Source organism: Mixophyes fleayi, chromosome 10, assembly GCF_038048845.1.
Source record: "Mixophyes fleayi isolate aMixFle1 chromosome 10, aMixFle1.hap1, whole genome shotgun sequence".
NCBI classification, from domain to species: domain Eukaryota; kingdom Metazoa; phylum Chordata; class Amphibia; order Anura; family Limnodynastidae; genus Mixophyes; species Mixophyes fleayi.
Window position 1 is genome coordinate 94409730 of NC_134411.1, and position 25583 is coordinate 94435312.

The 25583-nt window shown below is 47.7% G+C and overlaps 2 protein-coding genes across 3 annotated transcripts in view; one reads left to right on the top strand and one right to left on the bottom strand.

The window, feature by feature from the left end:
- Positions 1-3844: 3844 nt before the first annotated feature.
- FAAP24 (FA core complex associated protein 24) lies at positions 3845-12556 on the bottom strand. Of its 2 annotated transcripts, none has more exons than XM_075189201.1 (5): positions 12439-12556; positions 10936-11088; positions 6843-6982; positions 5682-5834; positions 3845-4447 (listed from the first exon to the last, which is right to left on the bottom strand). In XM_075189201.1, the coding sequence occupies exons 2-5, from the start codon at positions 11045-11047 to the stop codon at positions 4172-4174; spliced, it is 681 nt and encodes a 226-aa protein (XP_075045302.1). In that variant the 5' UTR covers positions 11048-11088; positions 12439-12556; the 3' UTR covers positions 3845-4171. The 2 variants fall into 2 exon arrangements, with proteins under 2 accessions (XP_075045302.1, XP_075045303.1); XM_075189202.1 differs by lacking the exon at positions 12439-12556 and adding an exon at positions 12006-12075.
- Positions 12557-12637: 81 nt separating this feature from the next.
- The window catches only part of CEP89 (centrosomal protein 89), a 70540-nt gene continuing 57594 nt past the window's right edge, over positions 12638-25583 (top strand). Inside the window, 6 exon segments of the mRNA XM_075189193.1 lie at positions 12638-12827; positions 15053-15159; positions 15620-15778; positions 22951-22973; positions 22976-23139; positions 25352-25454. Of these exon segments, the coding sequence (XP_075045294.1) occupies positions 12789-12827; positions 15053-15159; positions 15620-15778; positions 22951-22973; positions 22976-23139; positions 25352-25454 (595 nt within the window). The 5' untranslated portion in view covers positions 12638-12788.

Below are 25583 nucleotides of genomic sequence, written 5' to 3' on the forward strand. Positions count from 1 at the left end.
AGAATGGAGACACTCCTCTTCCTCAGCAAGGCTTTTGTCTTTGACTGTAAAGCTAAGACCTTTTCTGCTGGGAGATAAATTCTTAGAGACGGAGTATCGAACAACAGGCCCAAGAAACGCATCTGCTGAGATGGCACCAGAGATGACTTGGGTAAATTCAACACCCAACCGTGACTCTGCAGAAACTGCATAACAGTCTGAATCTGCTGGGATAAAAGGAGCGCAGACGGTGCCTTCAACAGAAGGTCGTCTAGATAAGGGACGATTGTTATGCCCTTTTGGCGTAATAGACCTGCCATGATTTTGGTAAAGACCCTGGGGGCAGTAGCCAGTCCGAAGGGGAGTGCCCTGAACTGAAAGTGCGCCCTTCCTACAGCGGACCGAAGGAGACTCTGGTGTCCTTCCCAGATAGGTATGTGCAGGTAAGCATCCTTGATGTCTAACAATGCCAGAAACTCCCCTTTTTCTATCCCTGCTATAACCGAGCGAAGGGATTCCATGCAAATTTTTTGAATCTTCAGCTGCTTGTTTAGAGACCGAAGATTCAGGATGGGCCGGAAGGATGCATCTGGTTTTGGCACCAGAAAGAGGTTCTAGTAAAAACCTCGGCCCCTTTCTAGAGGAGGAACCTGAACTATTACTTGAGCAGCCAGAAGCTTTTGCATGGCTTCCTGAAGTGCTACACGTCTGCGGGGGCAAGAGGGGAGAGGAGTGACGAAGAACCTGTGAGGGGGGGAGTGGGCTAGATCTATGACATAGCCCCGGGACACAACTCCTCGAACCCAGAGATCCGTCGTGGATTTCCACCACTGATTCCGGAATTGAAGAAGTCGTGCCCCCACCAGATGTGTCCCCTGGGGGACTAAGTCACGCGGAGGGCTTGTCACGAACAGAGCATCTCCTAGTCGTGCCTCTCCCTCCTCTGCCTCTACCGGCCGAAGGTCTAGATGCTGAGGAATGCCCTCTACTAAGGGCACCTCCCCCCCCCTGGAAAAAACTTCGATCGAAATCTACCCTGACGGGGTCTGCTTGAAACCGTAGGTAGAGCCGTACTCTTACTTCCCGAGGTTTCCTGAATAACCCTTTCGAGCTCCGCCCCGAATAGTTAGGCCACCAAAAGGTAAATTTTCTAAAGCTCTTTTAGAGTCTGCATCTACCGACCACGTCTGTAACCATAGGTTACGACGAGCTGCTATAATCAGAGCCGAAGCCTTCGCATTAACTGAGACTGCATCTATGGCAGCGCTCGCTACATACTCCGAAGTCTCAAGAACATGTTCTGCTAGATTAAGTAGCTGTGAACGCGGAGTGTTATCGCTAAGGCCCCTAATCAAAGACTCCATCCATAACTGAACGGCTTTGTTGGCCCATGCTACAGCCAAATTTGGCCTAAACATACTTCCCACAGAGGTGTAAGCTGAACGAAGAGCCAGATCACACTTCTTATCTGTGTAATCCTTAAGGGTTATCCTCTCCTGGACAAGGATAGCTGCAGATGAAGCTAACCGGGCTACTGGAGCGTCAACCTTCGGCAGCGTTTCCCATTTTACCGTATGCTCAGGAGGCAGCGGATAGAGGGACTTAAATCTTCACGGCATCATGAACTGTCTATTTGGTCTGTGCCAAGCTTCAGAAATAATTTCCAACATTTCTGGGGAATGTGCCTTGGGTCTTTTTAACAAGGATATACCTTTATGTGCTACGGGTTCCGGGTCAGCTAACCCTAAGGCATGTCTGATACCCCAAATAAGACTATCCACACTTGTGGAGCCAGAGTCAGCATCATAAAAAGACTCCCCATCAGGGTCAATATCCACCTCACCTTCCTCGGCTGATGAGTGATCAGAAAGCTGATCTAATTCTAGCTCTGTCTCAGTAACGGCCCTCTTACCCCTCTGGGGAATAGATACAGGCCTATAGTCTCCGTGAGTGGACCCTGCCTGTGATGTGGAAGCATTTCCTACAGACTGGCTGCCTGTAAGTGTAAGTGTGGTAGTGTTGTCACGTACCTCAATTGCTCGTAGCATCACGGCTGTCATTTTCTCCATAGCCAAAGAAAAGGATCGCATCCAGGGCGGTTCCACCATTGCAGAGGATCCCTCCTGGGCTGAATCGTCATGCCTCTGAGCGTCAGCAACACAAGCTGAGCAAAGGGCGTCTCGGTCTGTGTGGGCAACGGAAAGTTTATTGTTACATTTTGAACAGGCAAAATACAATGCAGCCGGCACAGAAGCCCCTTTGCCTTTTGCTGTCCCCTTCTCCGCCATAATTCTGCTTCTTAAAATCTTAAAAGTAATGCAGACAACTTAAGGCGACTAAATAGAAAAGGACTGTGCTAGGCATTTACTGACAAAGCACCTCTCCAATACAAGCAGATTCAAAATAGTAGTGTCTGTGAAAAGCTCCTAATCAGGAATGACTCACAAGAACATACAAGCCCACATATACAGTCTCCCCCAATGCTCACTAATGCACAGTGTAGCCGATTAGGGACTGTAGAAACTTTCCAGGAGAAGAGAGGCAGAGCAGGGGTTACAGAAAATACAGAGCTGCACGCTGTAATGGCGATCAGACTCCTCTGTCCGCACGGGAAGGAAGCGCTTCTCCCCTTCCTGCTGTGTCACCTCTGCTTCCCGAGAACTCCCTGGCGCCAATGACCGCCAGGAGTGAAAAACCGCGGCCAATTTACGTGTGCCATAGCGCTTATGTGCGGTGGTGCCCAGCGATTCTTTCTGGCAGAGCAGCCGCTCATATGCGCTAGTGTGAGCGCTGCTTCTGCCCCTTACTGTGCTCTTCCTGTGTTCTTTGCCTAGGGGACCAGAGCTGCCGGCCGGAGGAATCTATAGGAAGGCTGCTACCGATATCCTCAGTGTGACTTAGCTGCTTGTGCACCAAACAGTATTCTGTGGCATCTCCTAACAAATATGGCCCCTATGAACCACTGCCGGCAGAGGTGCTGGTAACAGGAGCGATGGGCTTCACTTACCTGCGCTGGGATCCAGAGTGTGTAGAGCTAAGTCCTGCTCACTCTGCTGGGCTCAGGGATCCCGCGCTGCACCTATAAAGAATAAAATAAAAACGTGTAAACTATAACTAAACTGAGAATAGGCAGGAGCCTATACTCCAGTGACTGAACTCTAGGTCACCTAAAAAACAACTGAGGATCTCTCTGGAGAGGAGGGGCATAGCAGGGGAGGAGTCCAAAGATTAACAGTTTAAGTGACAAGAACTCCTGACCACCTACTATACCCCAATGTCGCAGTGTCCCCCAATTGGTAGGAAAGAGAAACAGGAGTTTTGGAAGGGGTTAGACTGTAATACACCTGACTAGTCCAGGGGGTAAACGTATTAAGGAGCAATTTTTGCAAATTGCCGATATTCGGCAACTGACAGCTAAATTTAAAACGGCAATGTGTTTAAAGGTACATCTTGCCTTTAAAACACATTGCTGTTTTAAATTTAGCTGTCAAAGTCGCTGAATATGAGCAATTTGCAAAAATCGCTCCTTAATACATTTACCCCCCAGGTATCTATTGTACAACGCTGCAGACTTATGTTGGTGCTGTTTGTATAAATAAATGTGCCTATCGATCAGGACCAGGGTAAGGAGGGATGCAGGGGGGAGGCCAATGACTGATAGTATTTAAACTGCCGTTAAATGTTTTTAGCCAATAATTGTTCTCAATCTTCAATAGCTGCTACGTGTACAGATTGTGTCTTTCACTGATTAGGACGCAGACGTTTCCTCCGTTTGCCCTCACCTGAACCCAACACTGGGACGACGGTTATCTTATTTGTATCCAAATGAAGGAACCATAATAGCAGAAAATAACCACACTGTTAATTTATTATAATTGTATTTATTGACTCCTATACATGTGCAATCTGAGATGATGGTGGAAGGAGGGCAAGTTCGGGAATTTACAGACTGTATCCCCAAACCACTGGAACCAAAGAAAAATGTAAAAAAATAAAAGGTCATCTTATTTACAAACAAAGTGGATAACCAAAATACCCAGGTGGGTGGGGTATTTAAAGATTATCTCCAATTAAAAATGTTATCGCCCTGTTCCCTTAAGGAGATGTCATTCCGGCAGAATAATTTGTAAAAATCAAAACAGAGTTTATAATACTGGCACATGCCAAGACAGCCGACGTAGACAGGTAAGTCTCATATAGGGGGATTGATGTTGTCGTGACCCGTTGTTTGTGTAAAGAATGAATGGATGTTGCTGGCAATCCCTCGCCCCACCGCGGCTTCCAGTTCTCCCAGAGAAGCATTGGAGAGCTCCTGGATGCTGGGGAAACACTGGAGCACTTGTTGAGCCTTCACCTTCCCCACGCCTGGGATTTTCTGCACAGTCTGGAGAATGTTGGCTTCACAAAGATGGCCGCGCTTCTTGCCCACGAAGGGATTACTGCCGGCTTCTCTGCTTCTCTCTTGTACCTGTCGGAACGAGTCACGTTTGTTCTATATTAGATTAAACAATATGGAACATTTAGTTTTCTTTTTATTATAATTTCTTCAGGCTCAGGTGCTGGTTCGCAAAATGCATGACGTCACCATGTGTCTTATAAGGGGACAGCATACAGTTTTACCAGAACTTTATTTTGTGAATGAAATGAGATTTAACAGCAGTGTGCATTGTAACCTTGTCATTTATAAAAAAAAGTTATGCTGAACTAGTAAACTGTTGATTAGTCGGTCTATAAATTAACCATTAAGTTTTTTTTTCTGACTGCAGTTTAAAAACCAGAACTTTTCAAGCGGGCATCATTATCATCATCAATTATTTATATAGCGCCACTAATTCCGCAGCGCTGTACAGAGAACTCATTCACATCAGTCCCTGCCCCATTGGAGCTTACAGTCTAAATTCCCTAATATAGACACACAGAGACCCAGACAGACAGAGAGGGAGAGACTAGGGTCAATTTTGATAGCTGCCAATTAACCTACCAGTATGTTTTTGGAGTGTGGGAGGAACCCCACGCAAACACGGGGAGAACATACAAACTCCTCACAGATAAGGCCATAGTCAGGAATTGAACTCATGACCCCAGTGCTGTGAAGCAGAAGTGCTAACCACTAGGCCACTTTCTTTCCAGATGAAGAGAATGTCTTCTGAAAAGGATAAAAATGAGGAAACCTAGGCTTTCTAAAATAGATCTCTAAAGTGATCTTCACCTTAAAAGAGGTGAGCACCAGGCAGAAGCTATTAGTTTTTGTTTTTTTATGAACTCCCCAATTAATCACATACCCAGGATGCCATGCAAATCAGGAGATATTTCCCCCACCTATAACAGATGATTTTCCAGGCATTACAGCCTGGAGAATTGTTAATACCACAGCTGCACTATGCAAAATTGTCAGCGGAACCGATTAAACAAACTTCTGTCCAATCGGATTGTGCGATACATACACAGCACACTTTGTGGTGACAATCTCCAGGATGTATAGAAACTTCACCTGTTACCGACACCACCACCGCCGGTGAGTGATTCCATAGTTGCAGAGGCTTAAGGAATGATATCTCTGTGGTTCTTCTAGTTGAAATGAGATTTGTTTAGGATTCAAAAATGAATACTATACTTTAAGCAAAATATTGACTGAGTGTCCCAAGAGTACTTTAAATTTATTATTAAATATATATAAGTTGATATTTACATTATTTACTTACTAAATGAACGATAAGTTGCGCTGCTTCACTTTGATTAGAGACCGGCAGTAACGCCATCCCAAGTTCAAGGACAACAAAGTTCTGTACCGGGGGGAAGTACTGATCACTCAGCCGTGTCCTCTCTGCTACAACGAGGCCTTTCAGGTTACTGGCCTGCAGAAATAAAGCAAGAAAAAATAAAATAAAAGAATCTTATGAGGAGGAGCAGAGACCAGGAGGATGTGAATGAAATACAGAAAGGATAAATGGTGAGGAAATTATAGGATTAAAAAGCCAACTAGAAAATAAAAAAGTTAACATTTACGGTGCCCACTAGACTGGCAGAGGCCCCAATTCTGGGCCTCCTCTTACCTCACCTGTCTACCCCTGTGTTCCCCCTTTCCCAATAAACTTACTATGCATTCTCGATATGCCATTAACTTTTTGAGCAGCTACATTTTGTTTTGCAAATTGTTTTTGTACACCCGACTTTATCACAAGCAACATGTACCATTTCACAAAGGCCAAAATAAAAGTAAAAATAAGTATCACAGAAATAAATATCACACATTACTTTCAATTACACCTTCCCTACAAGAATAAATCTATAAATATATACATCTCCCAAAATTTAAATACCAGCTGCTCCCTGTCTTTCAGATCACAGTGCTTTTATGATTTACCATTTTTTGGTTGAATGAGGGGGAGGTTTGTATTAAAGAGGGGAAACTATTTACCTAAAAACAAAGTGTACAGATCTCGTGGTTGGATTGATGTATCAAATCTTCTATAAAGGAAAAGTAGGTGTTGTCCATAGCAACCAATCATATTCTAGCCATCATGTTCTAGAATGTTAGAGATAAATGATAACTAGAATCTAATTGGTTGCCATAGGCCACACCTCCACTGTTCCTTTTTAGGTTTGAATCATCAACCCTGACAGTTCAAGTTTACATTCTGCAGCGACCCGTTTCTGCCACAAGATGGCCCTGCACCTATGAGAATACCAACACTTGCATTAATGTCTTAATATAAAGGTTCACAAGAGAAACACCAGACCCAACTACCAGCAAATTTGCTATCGGGACGTACAAACAGCGTGGCCATCGTTACATAAAACCGGTCTTCTAAAATAGTGCTCTCTGGTTATTTATGTGTAGTGTTAGCGCTTGAATAACTTACTTTACGAAAGCGGACAAGTCTTCTTTTAAAAGCATTTCCTGCCACCAGGTCACTTTCTGATATGTAGAGTACACAGGCTCTGTTGGACAGATGGAAATCCACTAGTCCCAAGCCGTCTTCAAACACAAGTTTTATTTTTCCTGCGGAGTGAAAAATAAAAGCACATTTTTTATTTGTAACGTTTTATAGACTAAACTGCCTCAAGCAAAGCCCTACAGAGACTGCGTTCTCAGATCAGATCACCGATCTAAAATCTTCAGCCGTCATGAAGGAAATAAAGCATATTATGGTGATCGGTAAATCCCATCAGAGCCTAAAACTGTAGCCAATCAGAAGCCGTGTAACATCCACCTTCTACTGCTCTTTTTAAACGTATCTCATTACATATAAAAAAAAACATATTTCATCTAGAGGCCAATGTTGGTCAAAAAGCTTACAAGACCAATTGTTCCTGTGAGTGAAGCTATATAAAATTGTGCAGAGTATTTCAGAAAACTAAGGCATGTAGTCATACAGATAAATCAGTGATATAAATGAGTATTTTACATGCACAAGTGGTCCCATTACGATCTCTCTCAAAATCAGTACACTGTGATTTTGTTGATAGCAGAGCTGTAATCTATTTATCGTTTAGAGTCAGCATCTAAGGAATGAAGTTTCATTAAAAAAAAATATGGTAGCGTGCACAATCAACCTGTTTTTTTACTACCTGGTTTCACTGCTTTGTCTCCGCTTCTAATTTGATCTGTTCCACTTCGGACTCACTATTGCTGCCCTCCTCTCTGTACTTCTCCCCCTCACCTCCCCGCTTCCTCCGGCCGTTCTCTTATTCCCCTGTCTCTCATCATGCCGCCTCGCTCCTTTCCTATACCCATTCTCTCCCCCAGCACCCGCCAAGGGCCCAAATCTCTCACCCCCCCTCCTCACTCCATCAACCCTGACAATCTCATCCATATCTCCTCTTCTTCATCCCTCCCTTTTTCGTGTGCCCTCTGGAACTCCAGGTCTGTCCGTAACAAACTGTCCTCCATTTCACGACCTCTTCATCTCTAACTCTCTTAATCTCCTTGCCATAACTGAAACCTGGCTCACTTCTTCTGACACTGCCTCCCCTGCCGCCCTCTCCTATGGGGGCCTCTTTTTCACCCACTCCACCAGACCAGGCGAGCGTCCAGGAGGCGGAGAGGGCCTCCACCTATCCCCTAACTGCACTTTTCGGGTCATACCCACTCTACCTTCCCTCTCCTTCTCCTCCTTTGAAGTCCACTCCATTCGGCTCTTCTCCCCCATCCACCTCCGTGTCTCCGTCATCTATCGTCCCCCTGGCCCTACCTCTCTTTTTCTTGACAACTTTGCCGCCTGGCTCCCCCACTATCTTTCCTCAGACCTGCCCTCCATTATACTGGGTGACTTTAACATCCCTGTTGACAACTGCTCTGACCCGGCCACCATCAAACTTCTCGCCCTCTCCTCCTCCCTAGGCCTTACTCAGTGGACCTCTTCCCCCACCCACTGTCTTGGTCACTCCCTCGACCTTGTCTTCTCTCATCTCTATGATCTCTCTGACTTCTCCAACTCTCCCTTCCCACTCTCCGACCACGATCTCCTCTCCTTCTCTCTGTCCTCCTCCCCTTCTCCCACCTCGCCTAAAACCACCCTCACCAGGCGCAAGCTTGACGCCATTGACCCCATCTCCTTCTCCGCCTCTCTTGAAACTCTCCTATCACCCCTTCCCTCTCTGGCCTGCCCTGATCAGGCGTCCTCTCTCTACAACCAATCCCTCACTACTGCCCTGGACACCGTCACCCCGGCCTCTTCTATCCGCTGTCGTCGCCTTACTCCCCCAACCCTGACACTCCAAACTCACCCGCTCCCTCCAAAAGTGCTCTCGCACAGCTGAACGCCTCTGGAGGAAATCTCGTTCCCTGGCTGACTTGCTTCACTTCAAATTCATCCTCTCCTCTTTCTGCTCTGCCCTGTCCCTCGCTAAACAATCCTTCTTCAAGTCGCTCATCTCTTCTCAGTCCTCCAAGCCCCGCCGCCTCTTTGCCACCTTCAGCTCCCTACTCTCCCCCCCACCCCCTTCTGTCCCGTCTTCCCTCTCGGCATCTGACTTCGTCTCCTTTTTCTCCTCCAAAATTGAAGCCATCAGACGCAACATCTCCTCCTCCCACCCCCACACCTCCCGCCATCAACCAGCTGTGGTCCTCCTTCATCCCCACATCAGGTAAAGAAGTTCGCTCCCTTATTCTTGCCTCTCCACCCTCTACCTGTCCTCTTGATGCCATCCCCTCCCACCTCTTTCGTTCTCTCTCTCCTACTGCCTGCTCCTACCTCACTCACCTCTTCAACCTATCACTCTCCTCTGGCGTTGTCCCATCCTCATTCAAACACACTCTTATCTCCCCTATCCTTAAGAAACCCAATCTCGACCCCACCTCTCTTGCTAACTACCGCCCTATCTCTCTTCTCCCATATGCCTCCAAATTACTTGAGCGGATTGTCTGCAGCCGCCTCACCAGACACCTCTCTGACAACTCCCTCCTTGACCCTCTCCAATCCGGCTACCGCCCCCTCCACTCCACTGAAACAGCCCTGGCTAAAGTTACCGATGATCTCCTATCAGGCAAATCCAAGGGTCACTACTCCATACTCATCCTCCTTGACCTCTCCGCGGCCTTCGACCCCGTGGACCACCCCCTCCTACTGCAAACTCTTCTCTCACTCGGCCTCTCTGGCTCTGTCCATGCCTGGTTCACCTCATACCTTGCTAATCGCTCCTTCTCCGTATCCACGTCTGGTTCTTCCTCCATTCCCTCCCCTCTCCCTGTTGGAGTCCCTCAGGGCTCTGTTCTTGGCCCTTTACTCTTTTCGCTCTATACTTCCTCCCTTGGGGCTCTCATCTCCTCTTTCGGTCTTCAGTATCACCTATATGCTGATGATATTCAACTCTACATCTCTTCTCCTGATCTTTCCTCCTCCCTCCTCTCTCATGTAACTGACTGCCTCTCAGCCATCTCCTCCTGGATGTCCTCTCGCTTTCTTAAAATTAACATTTCCAAAACCGCACTCATTGTCTTTCCCCCACCCACACTCCCTTCCCACCATGACCTCTCTATCGTTGTTAACAACTCCACTATCTCCTCTGTCACCCAACTCCGCTGCCTAGGAGTCACTCTTGACTCCTCTCTCTCTTTTGCCCCCCACATTCAATCCCTTGCCCAAGCCTATCGCTTCCAACTCCGTAACATTGCCCGCATCCGTCCCTTCCTCTCTCAAGATGCCACCAAAACTATCATCCATGCTCTCATCATCTCCCGTCTCGACTACTGCAACCTCCTCCTTACTGGCCTCCCTTGCTCCCACCTTGCCCCCCTCTATACTCAATGCGGCTGCGAGACTCATCTTCCTCTCATGCCGCTCCTCCTCTGCCTCCCCTCTCTGTCTTTCCTTACACTGGGTCCCCTTCAGAATCCTTTTCAAACTCCTCACCACCACTTACAAGGCTCTCTCAGTCTACTGCCCCTTACATCTCTAACCTCCTCTCCATTCACACTCCCGCCCGCTCCCTGCGCTCGGCCAATGATCGCCGCCTCTCCTCCACTCTGATCACCTCTTCCCACTCCAGAATCCAAGACTTCTCCCGTGCTGCCCCCCTTCACTGGAACGACCTCCCTCGCCCCATTCGTCTCTCACCCAATCTGTGCTCCTTCAAGCGGGCACTCAAAACTCACCTGTTCCTTAAGGCCTACCAACCATCCACTTAACCTCTCACCTCTTTTGGTTCTCCCCTGCCCCCTTTCTCTCTCCCTGTTGCTTCACTGGCTCTCTTATGTACCTGATTCTGTTTACCCTCCCTTAGAATGTAAGCTCGTATGAGCAGGGCCCATCTTCCCTCCTGTCTCCATACCTGTTCTTCCGCTCCGTTTCTACTGTATCTGCCTACCTGGAGTTTCTGAAGTACTGGTACTTTGTGTTTATTGTTCTGTACTGTCTTACCCTGTATAGTCTACTGTTTGTACTATGTACGGCACTGCGGAAACCTTGTGGCGCCTTACAAATAAACGATAATAATAATAATAATACCTCGTACCTTGTAGTAACTGAGCTAGTTCAGTTCCTCTCCATTTCTCGCTCCCAATGACGTGCCCATACGGAACAGCAGACGCTCCTGCTCTAACAGGGGTGCTCTCATTTGTCGCCATTGAGATATCTCAGTTACGGCTTAATCAGACATAGAGAAATCCTGAGAGAGATAGAATTGGAATATATTGCAATTACTGCATAGGGACTGCTGTGGGCGAGTTATATGAAAGCTTCTGAGCCTGGGAAAATGGCTGGAGATAAAATTAAAAGCTATTTTTTTTTATTTCAAACAGTGCATTGGACTTATTAGTAAATAATAAAAACATACAAAACTACTCAGAAGGGGCGTTTTAAAAACCTTTAAATCAGAGGTGTCCAAGTTCAGTGCTCGAAGGCTACCAAAAGTTCAGGTTTTCCATCTGTAGAAACAGGTGAGATAATTACTGACCCAGCCAAATAGATTAAATCACCTGTGCGTGATTAAAGAAATCCTGAAAACATGACCTGTTGGTAGCTCTTGCGCAATGAACTTGGACACCTCCGATTTAAATGGATAAGGCATGACTTATTCAGACTTAGGGGTATATTTACTAAACTGCAGGTTTGAAAAAGTGGAGATGTTGCCTATAGCAACCAATCATTCTAGTTATTTATTTAGTACATTCTACAAAATGATAGCTAGGATCTGATTGGTTGCTATAGGGAACATCTCCACTCTTTCAAGCCCGCAGTTTAGTAAATATACCCCTAAGTGCATTGAATAGATTCTCACACAGCAGAGGATACTTAGTATGAATGAAAGGATGAGAACTCTCAATAAACCCTAGTGCAATACAATCCCCATCATAACATGTCCCTGAGCGTGGTTATAATGTAAAGTTTTGCAATTTAAATATTAATTTTAAATGAAAAATTACTTGTAAAGCTCACAAACAGGACAATAAGAATTGCATTCAAAATAACTGATATTATATTGCTATGAAAGGTAGTAAAAAATAAATAAAATAGTTATATTTAGTAGAAATAACTCTAGATCAAATTAAATTAAAATATACAGAAATGTAAACATATTATTACAACAAATATATCAAAGTAGTTTCTTTTCCCTGATAGAACATTAATGTAAATCATCAGCATGCTGTGCACAGCACAGTCTTGCCCTATATACTACATATATAATGTAGATTACACTGTAGGGCAGGGGTGGGCAAACCAGTCCTCAAGGGCCATCAACAGTTCATGTTTTTAGGATTTCTTTAATCATGCACAGCTGAGTTAATCTATTTGGCTGGGTCAGTAATTATCCCAGCTGTTTCTACAGACAGAAATCCTAAAAACATGAACTGTTATATGGCCCTTGAGGACTGGTTTGCCCACCCCTGCTGTAGGGGCTCAGTGACGTCTTCAGGCCATGCCTCTTGGTGCATATGGACGGGCAGCTCTGGAACATGCAGTAGGTGGTAGTAGACGCTACAAGATAAGTATCCAGCACCGAATACATTGTACTGACCTCTCCCCCAGCACTGAGCACACCGCCGCGCCTCAGACACTGTATTAATGCGGCAACAAGGCGCCTCTGCAGTGATTAGAGGACAAGCTGTCACTCAGCCTAAGTTGGCAAATCAGCGCAGCGCTCTGCGTCCAGGAGGCGGGGCTTCTCTGCCCGTCTCTCACTTCTCCCTGGGAAAGTTTCCCGACGCGCTGGGTTGCCAGGGACAACGCTGTCGCGCCCGCTGATTGGTGAGAGGTAGCACGCTGGCCAATGGGAGGCGGCGATGGTCACGTGGTGCCCCGGAGGAAGCGGCCGTTGGCGTGTGACAGACAGCAGCGGAGCTGACGGTACCGGAGACACCGGGAACCATGTCCTTCCCGTTCCTGAGGAGAGACACTCGCCAGTATGTGAGTATCGTGCAGAGTATCCCCTCCTCCTGCAGAGTATCACTTCACCTTGCAGAGTATCACCTCCTGCAGAGTATCACCTCCTCCTGCAGAGTATCACTTCACACTGCAGAGCATCCCCTCCCCCTGCAGAGTATCCCCTCCCCCTGCAGAGTATCCCCTCCCCCTGCAGAGTATCCTTCCCCCTGCAGAGTATCACCTCCTCCTGCAGAGTATCACTTCACCTCACAGAGTATCCCCTCCTCCTGCAGAGTATCACTTCACCTTACAGAGTATCCCCTCCTCCTGCAGAGTATCCTTCCCCCTGCATAGTATCACTTCACACTGCAGAGTATTACTTCACCTTACAGAGTATCCCCTCCTCCTGCAGAGTATCACTTCACCTTACAGAGTATCCCCTCCTCCTGCAGAGTATCACTTCACCTTACAGAGTATCCCCTCCTCCTGCAGAGTATCACTTCACCTTACAGAGTATCCCCTCCTCCTGCAGAGTATCACTTCACCTTACAGAGTATCCCCTCCTCCTGCAGAGTATCACTTCACCTTACAGAGTATCCCCTCCTCCTGCAGAGTATCACTTCACCTTACAGAGTATCCCCTCCTCCTGCAGAGTATCACTTCACCTTACAGAGTATCCCCTCCTCCTGCAGAGTATTACTTCACACTGCAGAGTATCCTTCCTCCTGCAGAGTATCCCCTCCTCCTGCAGAGTATTACTTCACACTGCAGAGTATCTCCTCCTCCTGCAGAGTATCCCCCCCTCCTGCAGAGTATCACTTCACCTTACAGAGTATCCCTTCCTCCTGCAGAGTATTACTTCACCTTACAGAGTATCCCCTCCCCCCTGCAGAGTATCCCCTCCCCCCTGCAGAGTATCCCCTCCCCCCTGCAGAGTATCCCCTCTCCCCTGCAGAGTATCCCCTCTCCCCTGCAGAGTATCTGCTCTCCCCTGCAGAGTATCCCCTCTCCCCTGCAGAGTATCCCCTCCCCCCTGCAGAGTATCCACTTCACCTTACAGAGTATCCCCTCCCCCCTGCAGAGTATCCACTTCACCTTACAGAGTATCCCCCCCCCCTGCAGAGTATCACTTCATCTTACAGAGTATCCCCTCCCCCCTGCAGAGTATCACTTCACCTTACAGAGTATCCCCTCCTCCTGCAGAGTATCACTTCACCTTACAGAGTATCCCCTCCTCCTGCAGAGTATCACTTCACCTTACAGAGTATCCCCTCCTCCTGCAGAGTATTACTTCACCTTACAGAGTATCCCCTCCTCCTGCAGAGTATCACTTCACCTTAGAGTATCCCCTCCTCCTGCAGAGTATTACTTCACCTTACAGAGTATCCCCTCCTGCAGAGTATCACTTCACCTTACAGAGTATCCCCTCCTCCTGCAGAGTATCACTTCACCTTACAGAGTATACCCTTCTCCTGCAGAGTATCCTTCCCCCTGCAGAGTATCCTTCCCCCTGCAGAGTATCCTTTTCCCCTGCAGAGTATCCTTTTCCGCTGCAGAATATCACTTTCCCCTGCAGAGTATCACTTTCCCCTGCAGAGTATCACTTTCCCCTGCAGAGTATCACTTTCCCCTGCAGAGTATCACTTTCCCCTGCAGAGTATCACTTCATCTTACAGAGTATCACTTCATCTTACAGAGTATCCCCTCCTCCTGCAGAGTATCACTTCACCTTACAGAGTATCCCCTCCTCCTGCAGAGTATCCCTTCACATTGCAGAGTATCACCTCCCCCCTGCAGTTTTCCTACTATACTGATTTACTGTCCTGTGTACTGAGTGTGTCCTATAATACCTGGTGTACTGATTTACCTGGTGTACTGATTTACTATATGTATACAGTGATCACAGCATATAATGGCACATATATCTGTATACTTAGTGTGTCCTGTAGTGCTGCTTTGTGTACCGATGTGTCAACTTATCACCTTAATTCTTTCATGTAATGCCACATTATGGTCCAAGTCACATGACCTCATTCTATCATGTAATAACTTCTCTCTGTATCCTGACAATTCACATTACCACGTCTCCGTGTCCTTACCTCACATCATTCTATACTGCTATTTTATAGTTACTAAATACATATTAATTCCAAGTTTCCTGCATCTTAAAATACCAGCCGTCTGCCAGTGTTCTGTAATTTGATGTTTTCATTGACACAAATAGTTTTTAATGTTTACTTGTATTGCTTATTTTGTTGCTTGTTTAGAAACACATAGCCCATGGCCTCATCCCTGCAGCTACCGTAGCTCCCCGATCCGCTGTTCCTCGCACCCCTCCCCCACGTAGCCCCAATCCTTCTCCAGAGAGACCCAGGTAGGTGCTTTTATTAATTGTAAAGCGCTACAGAATTTGCTGGCGCTATATAAATAAATGTTGATGATAATAAATCTGCTACTCTCAGTAATCCTGATAACAATAATGTTTACTAATAGTACTAGAAACTTTCCTGTTGATTGAAATGAGCGTGTCCACTGATCATAGATGCATTTTGAAATGATTTTAGGCTTGTTAATGCCATCTTGTAGTCTTTGTTGCTGAGCTGTTTATTTTATTGTTTATAAAAATACGTTCATTGACAGCAATAGAGACAGTGGCAGCAAATGACTACAACAGCTACTTAGTAAGCTGAATAGGAGGAGCAGCATAACGTAGCATGAATTATATATTTAGAACTTTTGCAGTTTTTCCTCCTTAAATTGAAAATGGAGTAAATAATGTTCATACTATTAAAAGTGAGCATTCAAAGCTGTAATCTTCTTCCAATCCTCTTCAGATCCGCTCTTGCTGCCGCCATTTTGTTGACCTCTTTAACGGGTCGGACAGTTGCTATACCTCAGCCGCGCCAAAGATCCTTTTCTGAGAATGACAGCACGCACGTTGATGACGTGGAGCAGATTGAGCCCTATGCTACGGCCAGAGAGCTAGGTGTAGAGTAAGTAGACATTCTTCCTCTAACCATGCCCTGTTGTGTAATGGTGCTGTCCTGATCCCACCATCAGTCACCATGCCCCTCTCATAGAGAATGCAGGAGGAAGCACCCAGTGACACAGATCACCGTGCACGTCCTCCTGTATTCACTATGTGAGGAGCACGGTGACCGATAGCAGGAGATAAGTGGTATGGGAGAGGCAGATCACTTCATCTCTCTTTCCTGTACCTTCTCTACTCCCACCATCAGTCACCATGTCGCTAACATAGAGAACGCAGGAGGAAGCAGCCAGTGACACAGATCACCGTAAATGTCCTCCTATATTCACTATGTGAGGAGCACAGTGACTGATAGCAGGAGATTAGAGGTATGGGAGAGGCAGATCACTTCACTGTACCTCCTCTACTCTCACCATCAGTCACCATACCCTTCACATAGAGAATGCAGGAGGAAGAGCTTGGTCACATACTGATATGTAATCAGCAGCAGAGAGAAGACCTAGACCATTTCTGTACACTTAATAAGGATGTTACATTATTAACCTTGTTGCCTGGTCCATTATTCTAGTCGCCCAGTAACCCCCATGCCTTATGAAACAGTGTTCATTTATCTTGCATAGTGTATTGTTATTATATTTTATAAATCTCTTTAATTATTATTATATTTTACTTATAAATACCAATATGCTCCACAGCACTGCAAACATCTAGTAAAACATACTATAAGTGTATCTATGATCTTGTCCAGAACCATCAGTACATTAGGTTTATAACATTTTGGGCCTGAATCATCACGGAAGGCAAAACAACGTAATCTGCGTTCATCGGGCGTACACATGTCCGTACTCCGCAAGGAGCGGATGTAAAGATAAGTCTGGTGACGTTCTACCATGTATACGTGACCGTTATCGCTATCACTCTCCACTTACACCTGAACTGACCACTCCCCATTGCCTCAAGACTAGGGGGAATCCCTTAACCCCGGGATTCACTGAAGCGATCCCCAGGGTCCAGGAACTTGCAAACCCCTGGAATTGTGTCCCTGGCTCCAGATGTGTCCCGCTTGAGTCCGTTCCTGTACTGGCTCCCCTCCTCGGTCCCTCCGGCTCCGACCAAGCTGCCATCTCTTTACTGCGGGCCCCGCTCCGCTTTCTTCTGTGAACCCGCCTGGGTCGCCTCGTGTCTCCCACTGCCTGGACCCGCCTGCCGTCTTCCCCATCCATCCTCTACACGTGGCTCCTCTCTGACCGCCGCCGCCGTCTCTGGTACCGCTTCCTGCTCACCCGGATCCGTCCGCTGTCTTCTGCCGCCTGAGCTGCCTGTGTCTCCCTGCCAGTTCCCCTGGTCACCGCCGCCTGGTCTTCCTGACAAGTTCCCCTTGACACCCGCAGCCTGGTCTTCCCGTCCCTGCTGGCCTGCCTGCCACGCTGCCTGCTGCCCGCTGCCGTTCCTGATCTCTGGCCCTCCTGAGGACTACAGTGACCTGTGGTAATCGGCCCTGCACTCCTCTGGACACCCACTGCCTGAAGCTCCTGCTTCTAAGTCTCCTGGCAATCACAGACGTCGCAGACTTTCTCCCAGTGACTTTGTCTCATCTCCCGGGTTTGTTCTCATTCTCATTCTCCTGTTTTCTCCCTAGTCCGGCAGTTCCCAAAGTGTGGGCCGCCGCGGCGCTGTCACTGGGGTGCTGCGGGCCAGACATAAAAAAAATAAAGAACAGCAGCTTGTCACTGATGTCAATATTCAGTGACAGCTGCAGGAGAGAGGAGTCTGCTGGGTCCCGGCGCCCGACGGATTGGTAAGTTTCTGTTCTTTATTTTTTTTATGGCTGGTGCGGGGCAGAGTGAGAGGATCTTGGCAGCAGAGGGGAACAGAGTGGCAGGGGGCAGCGTGACAGAGGGCTGCAGAGGGGGGCAGCGTGACAGCAGAGGGGGGCAGCGTGACAGAGGGGGACATCGTGACGGGGGCAGTGTGACAGGGGGCAGCGTGACAGAGGGCTGCAGAGGAGGGCAGCGTGACAGCAGAGGGGGACAGCGTGACGGGGGGCAGCAGAGGGGGACAGCGTGACGGGGGCAGCAGAGGGGGGCAGCGTGACGGGGCAGCAGAGGGGGGCAGCATGACGGGGCAGTGTGACAGAGGGCTGCAGAGGAGGGCAGCGTGACAGCAGAGGGGGACAGCGTGACGGGGGGCAGCAGAGGGGGACAGCGTGACGGGGGGCAGCAGAGGGGGGCACCATGACAGGGGGCAGTGTGACAGAGGGCTGCAGAGGGGGGGGCAGCGTGACAGAGGGGGGCAGCTTGACAGAGGGCTGCAGAGGGGGCAGCGTGACAGCAGAGGGGGACAGCAGGCAGCAGAGGGGGGCAGCGTGACAGAGGCCAGCAGAGGGGGGCAGCTTGACAGAGGGCTGCAGAGGGGGCAGCGTGACAGCAGAGGGGGACAGCAGACAGCAGAGGGGGACAGCGTGACAGAGGGCTGCAGAGGGGGGCAGCGTGCCTGGGGGCTGCAGAGGGGGCAGAGTGTCTGGATGCAGAGGGGGCATTTTTGCATACAACTAAATAAGTATTTCTGTCCTGACCTAAATACTTATTACAATTTTTTGACCCAACTACTTCTAAAACAGGACTGCTCAGTAATTATTTTGCAGGGGTGCCTTGAAAAAATTTGGAGACGCTAAGGGCGCCGCGAACTACAAAAGTTTGGGAACCACTGCCCTAGTCCATATTGTACTGTATTTATTGTTCTCTGCTTCCTTTGTAGGCCTTATTTATATTTTTATTCCACTTGTATTTCTTTATTTATTTCTTTATTATATTTTTATATTTATTTTCTCCATTCTTTATTTTTATTTTTCGCTCTCTATTTTTATTGCATTTACTGTATTTATTTATCTCTATTTACATTTCTTATTTACTTATTTACTGTATTTAATTATTTCTATTTGCTTCTCTTATTTACTGTATTTATTTAATTATTTCTATTTGCATTTCTTAATCTATTCCAACCGCATTTTATTTCTCCCTTTGTATTCCTCTGCTCTCCGTCTATTGGCCTTTCTTGTCTCTTTGTTCCCCGTTCACGCCTCTCTGTCTCATTTAACACGGCTTGCCTTGCCTTGCCTATTTGCCACACCTCTCCCCACCGTCATTGTCATTGTTGGCTATTACTTTATTTAACTCACTTATCTCAATTCCTCTTGTCTACGTTTTGACTCCCCCTGTCCTCCTCTCCCGCCTCTCTGCTTCAGACGATTCTTCTGTCCCCTCTACTTCTTCCACTCCTCCCCCGCCCCTCCCTCACCTCACTATGCCTCCCTGTTCACTTGCCATACCCATACTCTCTCCTCGCCCAACTTCACGCTCCTGTCCCCGCACTCCCCCGTGCACCGCTAACCTTGCCAACCTTATCCCCATCCCCCCTCTCCCCTCCCTTCCTTTCTCCTGTGCCCTCTTGAATGCTAGATCCGTCCTCAACAAACTCCCCTCTATCCATGACCTCTTCTTATCTAACTCTCTTAACCTTATTGCCATTACCGAAACCTGGCTCACCGATTCCGACACTGCCTTCACCTGCCGCTCTCCTATGGCGGCTTCTCCTTCACCCACTCCGCCAGACCTGGAGACCGCCCAGGCGGTGGAGTGGGCATTCTCCTGTCCTCCACCTCTACTTTCAGACTCATTCCTCCTGAACTCTCCTTCTCCTCTTTTGAAGTCCATTCTATCCGTCTCTTCTACCCCATCCATCTCCGCGTCTGTCATATACCGTCCCCCTGGGCCCTCCTTCCTTTTCCTTGACAACTTTGCTGCCTGGCTCCCACACCACCTTTTCTCTGACATCCCCTCCATTATCCTTGGCGACTTCAATATCCCTATTGACAACCCCACCGACCCTGCTTCCGTCAAACTCCTTGCCCTTTCTTCCTCCCTTGGCCTCTCCCAATGGACCTCCTCTTCTACCCACTGCCTTGGTCACTCCCTTGACCTTGTCTTCTCCCACCGTTGCAGTCTGTCCGACTTCTCTATCTCCCCCTTTCCACTCTCGGACCACCATCTCCTCTCATTCTCTCTCTCCTCTACTCCTGCACCCCTCCCCCCACCCAAATCTACCCGGTCCAGGCGCGATCTCAACACCCTTGATCCTGCTATTCTATCCTCTTCTCTAGAAACTCTCCTCTCTCCCCTTTCCACCCTGTCCTGCCCTTATCAGGCGGCCTCCCTCTATAACCAAACCCTCTCCTCCGCCCTTGATGCGGTCGCCTTTGCCCAGCCCATCCACCTTCGCTGCTCCAATCCCCAACCCTGGCACTCCAAACTTACCCGCTTCCTCCAAAAATGCTCTCGTACTGCCGAACGCCACTGGAGAAAATCTCGCTCCCTGGCTGATTTCCTCCACTTCAAGTTTATCCTCTCCTCCTACAGCTCTGTCCTCTCGCTCGCTAAGTAATCCTTCTTTAAATCCCTCATCTCCTCCCAGTCCTCCAACCCCCGCCGCCTCTTCGCTACCTTTAACACTCTCCTGTCTCCCCCCCCCCTCCCCCCCTCCCTTCCTCCTTATCTGCCACTGACTTCACCTCCTTTTTCTCCTCTAAAATCGCGGCCATCAGACTTGAAATCTCCTCCTCCACCCACTCTTCCGCCACCCCCCCCTCTCGCCCTTCCTCCACTCTCCCCCCCTCTTCCCCCAGCCACCAACTCCTTCTCTCCTTCCGCCCCACCTCGGGTGAGGAAGTCCACTCTCTCATTTCTTCTTCCCCCCCCCCCTTCTATCTGCCCCCAGGACCCCACCCCTTCTCACCTTCTTCGCTCCCTTTCCGCCTCCACCTGCTCCCACCCCGCTCACCTCTTTAATCTGTCCCTCTCCACCGGCATCTTCCCCTCCGCCTTTAAACATGCTCTCGTCTCACCCATTCTCAAGAAACCCAACCATGACCCCACCTCACTCTCTAATTACCGCCCCATTTCCCTCCAAAATACTCGAGAGACTTGTCTGCAACCGTCTCTCCACCTTCCTCTCTGAACACTCCCTCTTTGACCCTCTCCAATCAGGCTTCCGCCCCCTCCATTCCACTGAAACTGCCCTGGCTCAAGTTACGAACGATCTCCTCTCGGCTAAAGCCATGGGCCACTACTCCCTCCTGATTCTCCTCGATCACTCAGCGGCCTTTGACACCGTTGACCATCCCCTCCTGCTTCACACCCTTCAGTCCATTGGCCTCTCCTGTACCGTCCTCGTCCTGGTTCACCTCTTACCTTGCCGACCGTTCCTTCTCTGTTTCCACCTCTGATTCTCTCTCCCACTCTTCCTCACTTCCAGTCGGGGTCCCTCAGGGCTCTGTCCTTGGACCCTTACTATTCTCACTATACACCTCTTCTCTGGGTGCACTCATCAGCTTCTTCGGCCTCAAGTACCACCCTTATGCTGATGACACTCCAACTCTACCTTTCCTCTCCTGATCTCTCTCCTTCCCTTCTCTCCAGGGTATCCGCATGCCTCTCTGCCATCTCCTCCTAAATGTCCTCAGATTTCTTAAACTCAATCTTGCTAAAACTGAACTCATTGTCTTTCCTCCCTCTCGTACCTCCTTCCCCTCCGATCTCTCTATCACTGTTGACAACTCATCTATCTCCCCTGTTCCCTAACTCCGCTGCCTAGGTGTCATCCTCGACTCCTCTCTCTCCTTTGCCCCTCACATTCACTCTCTCGCCAAATCCTGCCGTTTCCAGCTTCGCAACATTGCCCGCATTCGGCCCTTCCTCTCCCAGGATGCCACCAGATCTCTCGTCCACTCTCTGATTATCTCCCGCTTGGACTACTGCAGCCTTCTCCTTATCGGCCTCCCCTCTCTCATCTCGCTCCCCTTAGATCTGTACTTAACGCCGCTGCTAGGCTTATTTTCCTCTCTCGCCGTTCCACCTCTGTATCCTCACTCTACCAAGCCCTTCACTGGCTCCCCTTCCCCTACAGAATCCTTTTCAAGCTCCTCACTCTGACTTACAAGGCCCTCGCCAACTCCACTGCTCCCTACATCTCTAACCTTATCTCTATTCACACTCCCTCCCGCCCACTGCGATCGTCCAATGATCTTCGCCTCTCTTGCCCTCTGATTACCTCCTCTCACGCACGTATCCAAGACTTCTCCCGCGCCGCTCCCCTCCATTGAACAAGCTCCCCCGCTCCATCAGAACTTCCCTAATCTGTCCTCTTTCAGACGAACATTAAAAACCCACCTTTTCCTTAAAGCCTTCCAGTCTCATGCCTAAACTCCCACCGGTCGGCTACATCTCTTTCTCATCCCTTCTCCCCCTTCCTCGACTCCGTCTCCGTTTCTCCCGTCTCTCCGTCTCATCCATGTGTCTGTCTGTCTTCCCCTCCCTTTAGATTGGTCGCTCCTTTGAGCAGGGCTCTCCTACCTCCTGTTTCCATCACCTTCTCCAGCTACTCAGCTCACCTCCTCTCGGTCCCTCTGCCCTCTGTCTCCTCTCGCTTCTCTCTCCGCTCCCCTCAGTGACTCTCAACCTGTCATCCGTGCCCACCCTCTTGGGCCATAGTTACCTGCCTATACTCACTTTTCCCCTCCCTCCCTCTCTTTCATGCTGTGCCTAAGCCCCCAGCGTTATAGTGCTTACTGTTACTTGTACTGTGCTGTTTCACCTTGTACTGTGCCATTGTTTGTCCTTGTACGGCGCTACGGATACTTTGTGGCGCCCTATAAATAAAAATTTATAATTAATAATAACTGTAGCTGGTGCAAGTGATTGATACAGCTGAAGATCACGTACCTGAGAGATGCCCAAAGCTTGAATCTGACGCTGCTGTGTGCGCTCGAGCTTGGCACTCCCTTACTGTACATTGACTACGGTTATACGCACAGTCCCCTTCTCGTTCCCCCTCTGAAATCGTAGGCTGTAGTAAGGGTCCTTTAGCTCAAAAATGAATTGGACGTTGCTGCTTTCACTGACTTGTGGTCCGGTTCTGAATCTACGCAGATCGATTTTACACAAAGGTATTTGATTCAGGCCTGCTCTGTCCTTTGACATGACAGAAGTACATTATTATTTGACTATTGCCCACTAATCCTTGGAGAAAACGTGATGGGGAATACCTTGGCTGGTGACTGCGTCTGTCAGTAGTCCTCTCCTTTTATACAAGCGTAAAGTAACCTTTTTAATTTGATTTCAGAGAGAACTGGAAAGCCATGCGAATTGGAGGAACATGAGCTCCCCTGTCATGTCTTTCGAGTTTGAGGATGATGACACTGAGGAGCAGATGTCTGACATCGAGAGGGAACACTCCAAACAAGTGTCTGAGAGGAGGGAGGAACGTTTATCAAGCGATCCAATTTATGCCGTTCCACATAAGACCAGGACGGTGAGTCTGACATTTGAGATTAGGTCCTTGGATTAATTTCTAAACGTACAAACTATACTGTCCCACCGTTCTGTGCATTTTGATGAAAGCAGATATAAATACTTATATATTTTTACCTTGAAAGAAGGTTATATAGGAAATGGAATTGCAAACCTTTAGCTCAGGCGCTGCTGTTGCCTATATGCAGTGGAAGCAGTAATTTTGTACTCTTAGCCAATGTTCATTAACATGCAGCCTATAAAATCACTAGGACCCAGTGAGGCTCTAAGGGGCTCGCGGCCTGCCCGGTATTCACGCTGCCTGACCTGTATTCTTATGGCACCGGTTCCTAGTCAAATAAGCTGCATTCTCATGAATTCTCATTCTCCGCTGAAACAATTGCTGCATCCACAATTAGGACAGGGTACCCATAAGGCAACTTCTATTTGACATTTCGAGATTCTTCACGTTAGATGCTGCCTTAGGCCAATTTTCAAAGACTATCTTCTTCTCAGTAGCTGCTTTGTTAAACCTTTTGATAGATATTTATGGATATATTGTTATATAGTTCTTTTGCTACACACAAATATGCCATTCCTCTGCTAAATGTATGCATTCTGTCCAGCATCTCCTAAATGCTGGAGACCTTTGAGCTTGTACCAAAGATTGACGGATAAGATGATTAACAATGAGGATACGTAAGCTACAAATACTGCATTGTAGTTCCTTCAATAGACCTGCAAATGTTCCAGTGCTTATAGCACGCATCTGAACTGCCATGAGGGGAAAGCAGTGATTTGTACAACATTGCTGTAGAGCAAGTATTGTGCTATTGCCTTCATCTAAGCTACATGCTGCTAGTTGTGTTGCTGTAGTTTATTTTAACTGCTCATAATATGTAGATGTTTCTGTTTACACGTTTACTAGTGCCACGTAAACACACACGGAGGAGAAATATTCAGTCACATTTCTTTCCTCATCACCTTTAATGAAATCATTAGCTTTCACACTAATGCACTTGCAAGAGTCATTACTAGGTAATGAGGAAGGTGTAATTCATGATACTACCAGCAGACGGAGCTGTGCTTATAAATATAAGAGCACAGACTGTTGTGTGATGAGAGGGCTGCAGTAATCTGATATTGCTAATGAGAATCTTTACCCTTTCTGGGCCTGATTCATTAAGGAAAGTAAGGCAAAAAAGGAGTAAATGTTCTCCGGGACAAACCATGTTACAATTTAAGGGCTGCAAATTAGTTTATTATTTTGCACATAAGTAAAATACTGGCTGTTTTTTCATGTAGCACACACATACCTGATAGCTTATGTGTACACTGAAATGTAAAGTTGATCTAGGATATCCCCTACCCCAACTATAAATCTGTCCCCACATTATAAATTTACCTGCTCCTCCAAATGCAACACGGTTTTGCCAAGGTGCAAAGTTAATCCTTTATTTTTGCTTTTCTTTCCTTAATGACTCAGGCCTTATGTGCTTGATCATGGCAGAAGCGTCTGGGGTCAGTGGAGCAGTCAGTCTAGCTGCTGTCCCCTCTACAATAAATGTGACTGTTTCAGTGATGGCACGACAGTTAGTGATGTCATCAGTGATGTCACTGGTTCCCAGTGCATTGATAGGCTGCATTCCCAGGAGTACTGGTCCAGCTTACAACTGGCTGCCTCTGCCCTGTGTGTAAACTACATTACACTAGAATTTTAGAACAGTTTCCCCTGTTAGTAATCGACTTAAAATAGACCAAAAAAAGAAATGTTATTGCAACAATTTTTTTTTTTTTTTTTTTTTTTAAAGCATTGAATATTTCATAATAAATGTAAAAGCATATACTATGTATTTGTAATCTGGGATTTACTTGCAAATAAACTGCAAATGGGGTCATGGAACAACCCTGTGTTTTGTGTTTGTTTTTTACTTATTGCAAAGTAAAGCGGTGGGGGGCCACATTTGCGGAGACCCAGCCTTCAAAGGGGCCACTCCTCCGCGTATGCCGCGTGACCTCTCTGCACTGTGCAGGTCACGTGATGCAGAAGTGGCCTGCCTCCGTTTTGTGAAGATCGGGAGCAGCCGGCTGGGGGGCCGCGGGTGAAGGCTCAGTTGGCCGCTGTTTCCCACGGCTGCTATATGCTATATCATAGGCAAATGATAAGCAAATTGTGGTTGGTTCTCTTTATATCATGTTGTACATAACTATATATTGTGGTGTGTTACTCTCAGGCGAGTAGAGCTGCTGTCAGCTCTGAGGATATTGATGGAAGTGGATTGTCTTCTCCTGAGGTTGAGGGTTACCCTGCGATGTCGGAGCATCTCCCCCCAGAAGGTAGGACACCGCGGCTGCTTATTATCCTGTAGTATCATGACCTGCTCTAATTCAATGGCGTTTCTTCATTTGTTTTTATTTTAGGGCGTTATATATGCGTAATAGAACTAATGGTGTATTTTGCAGACA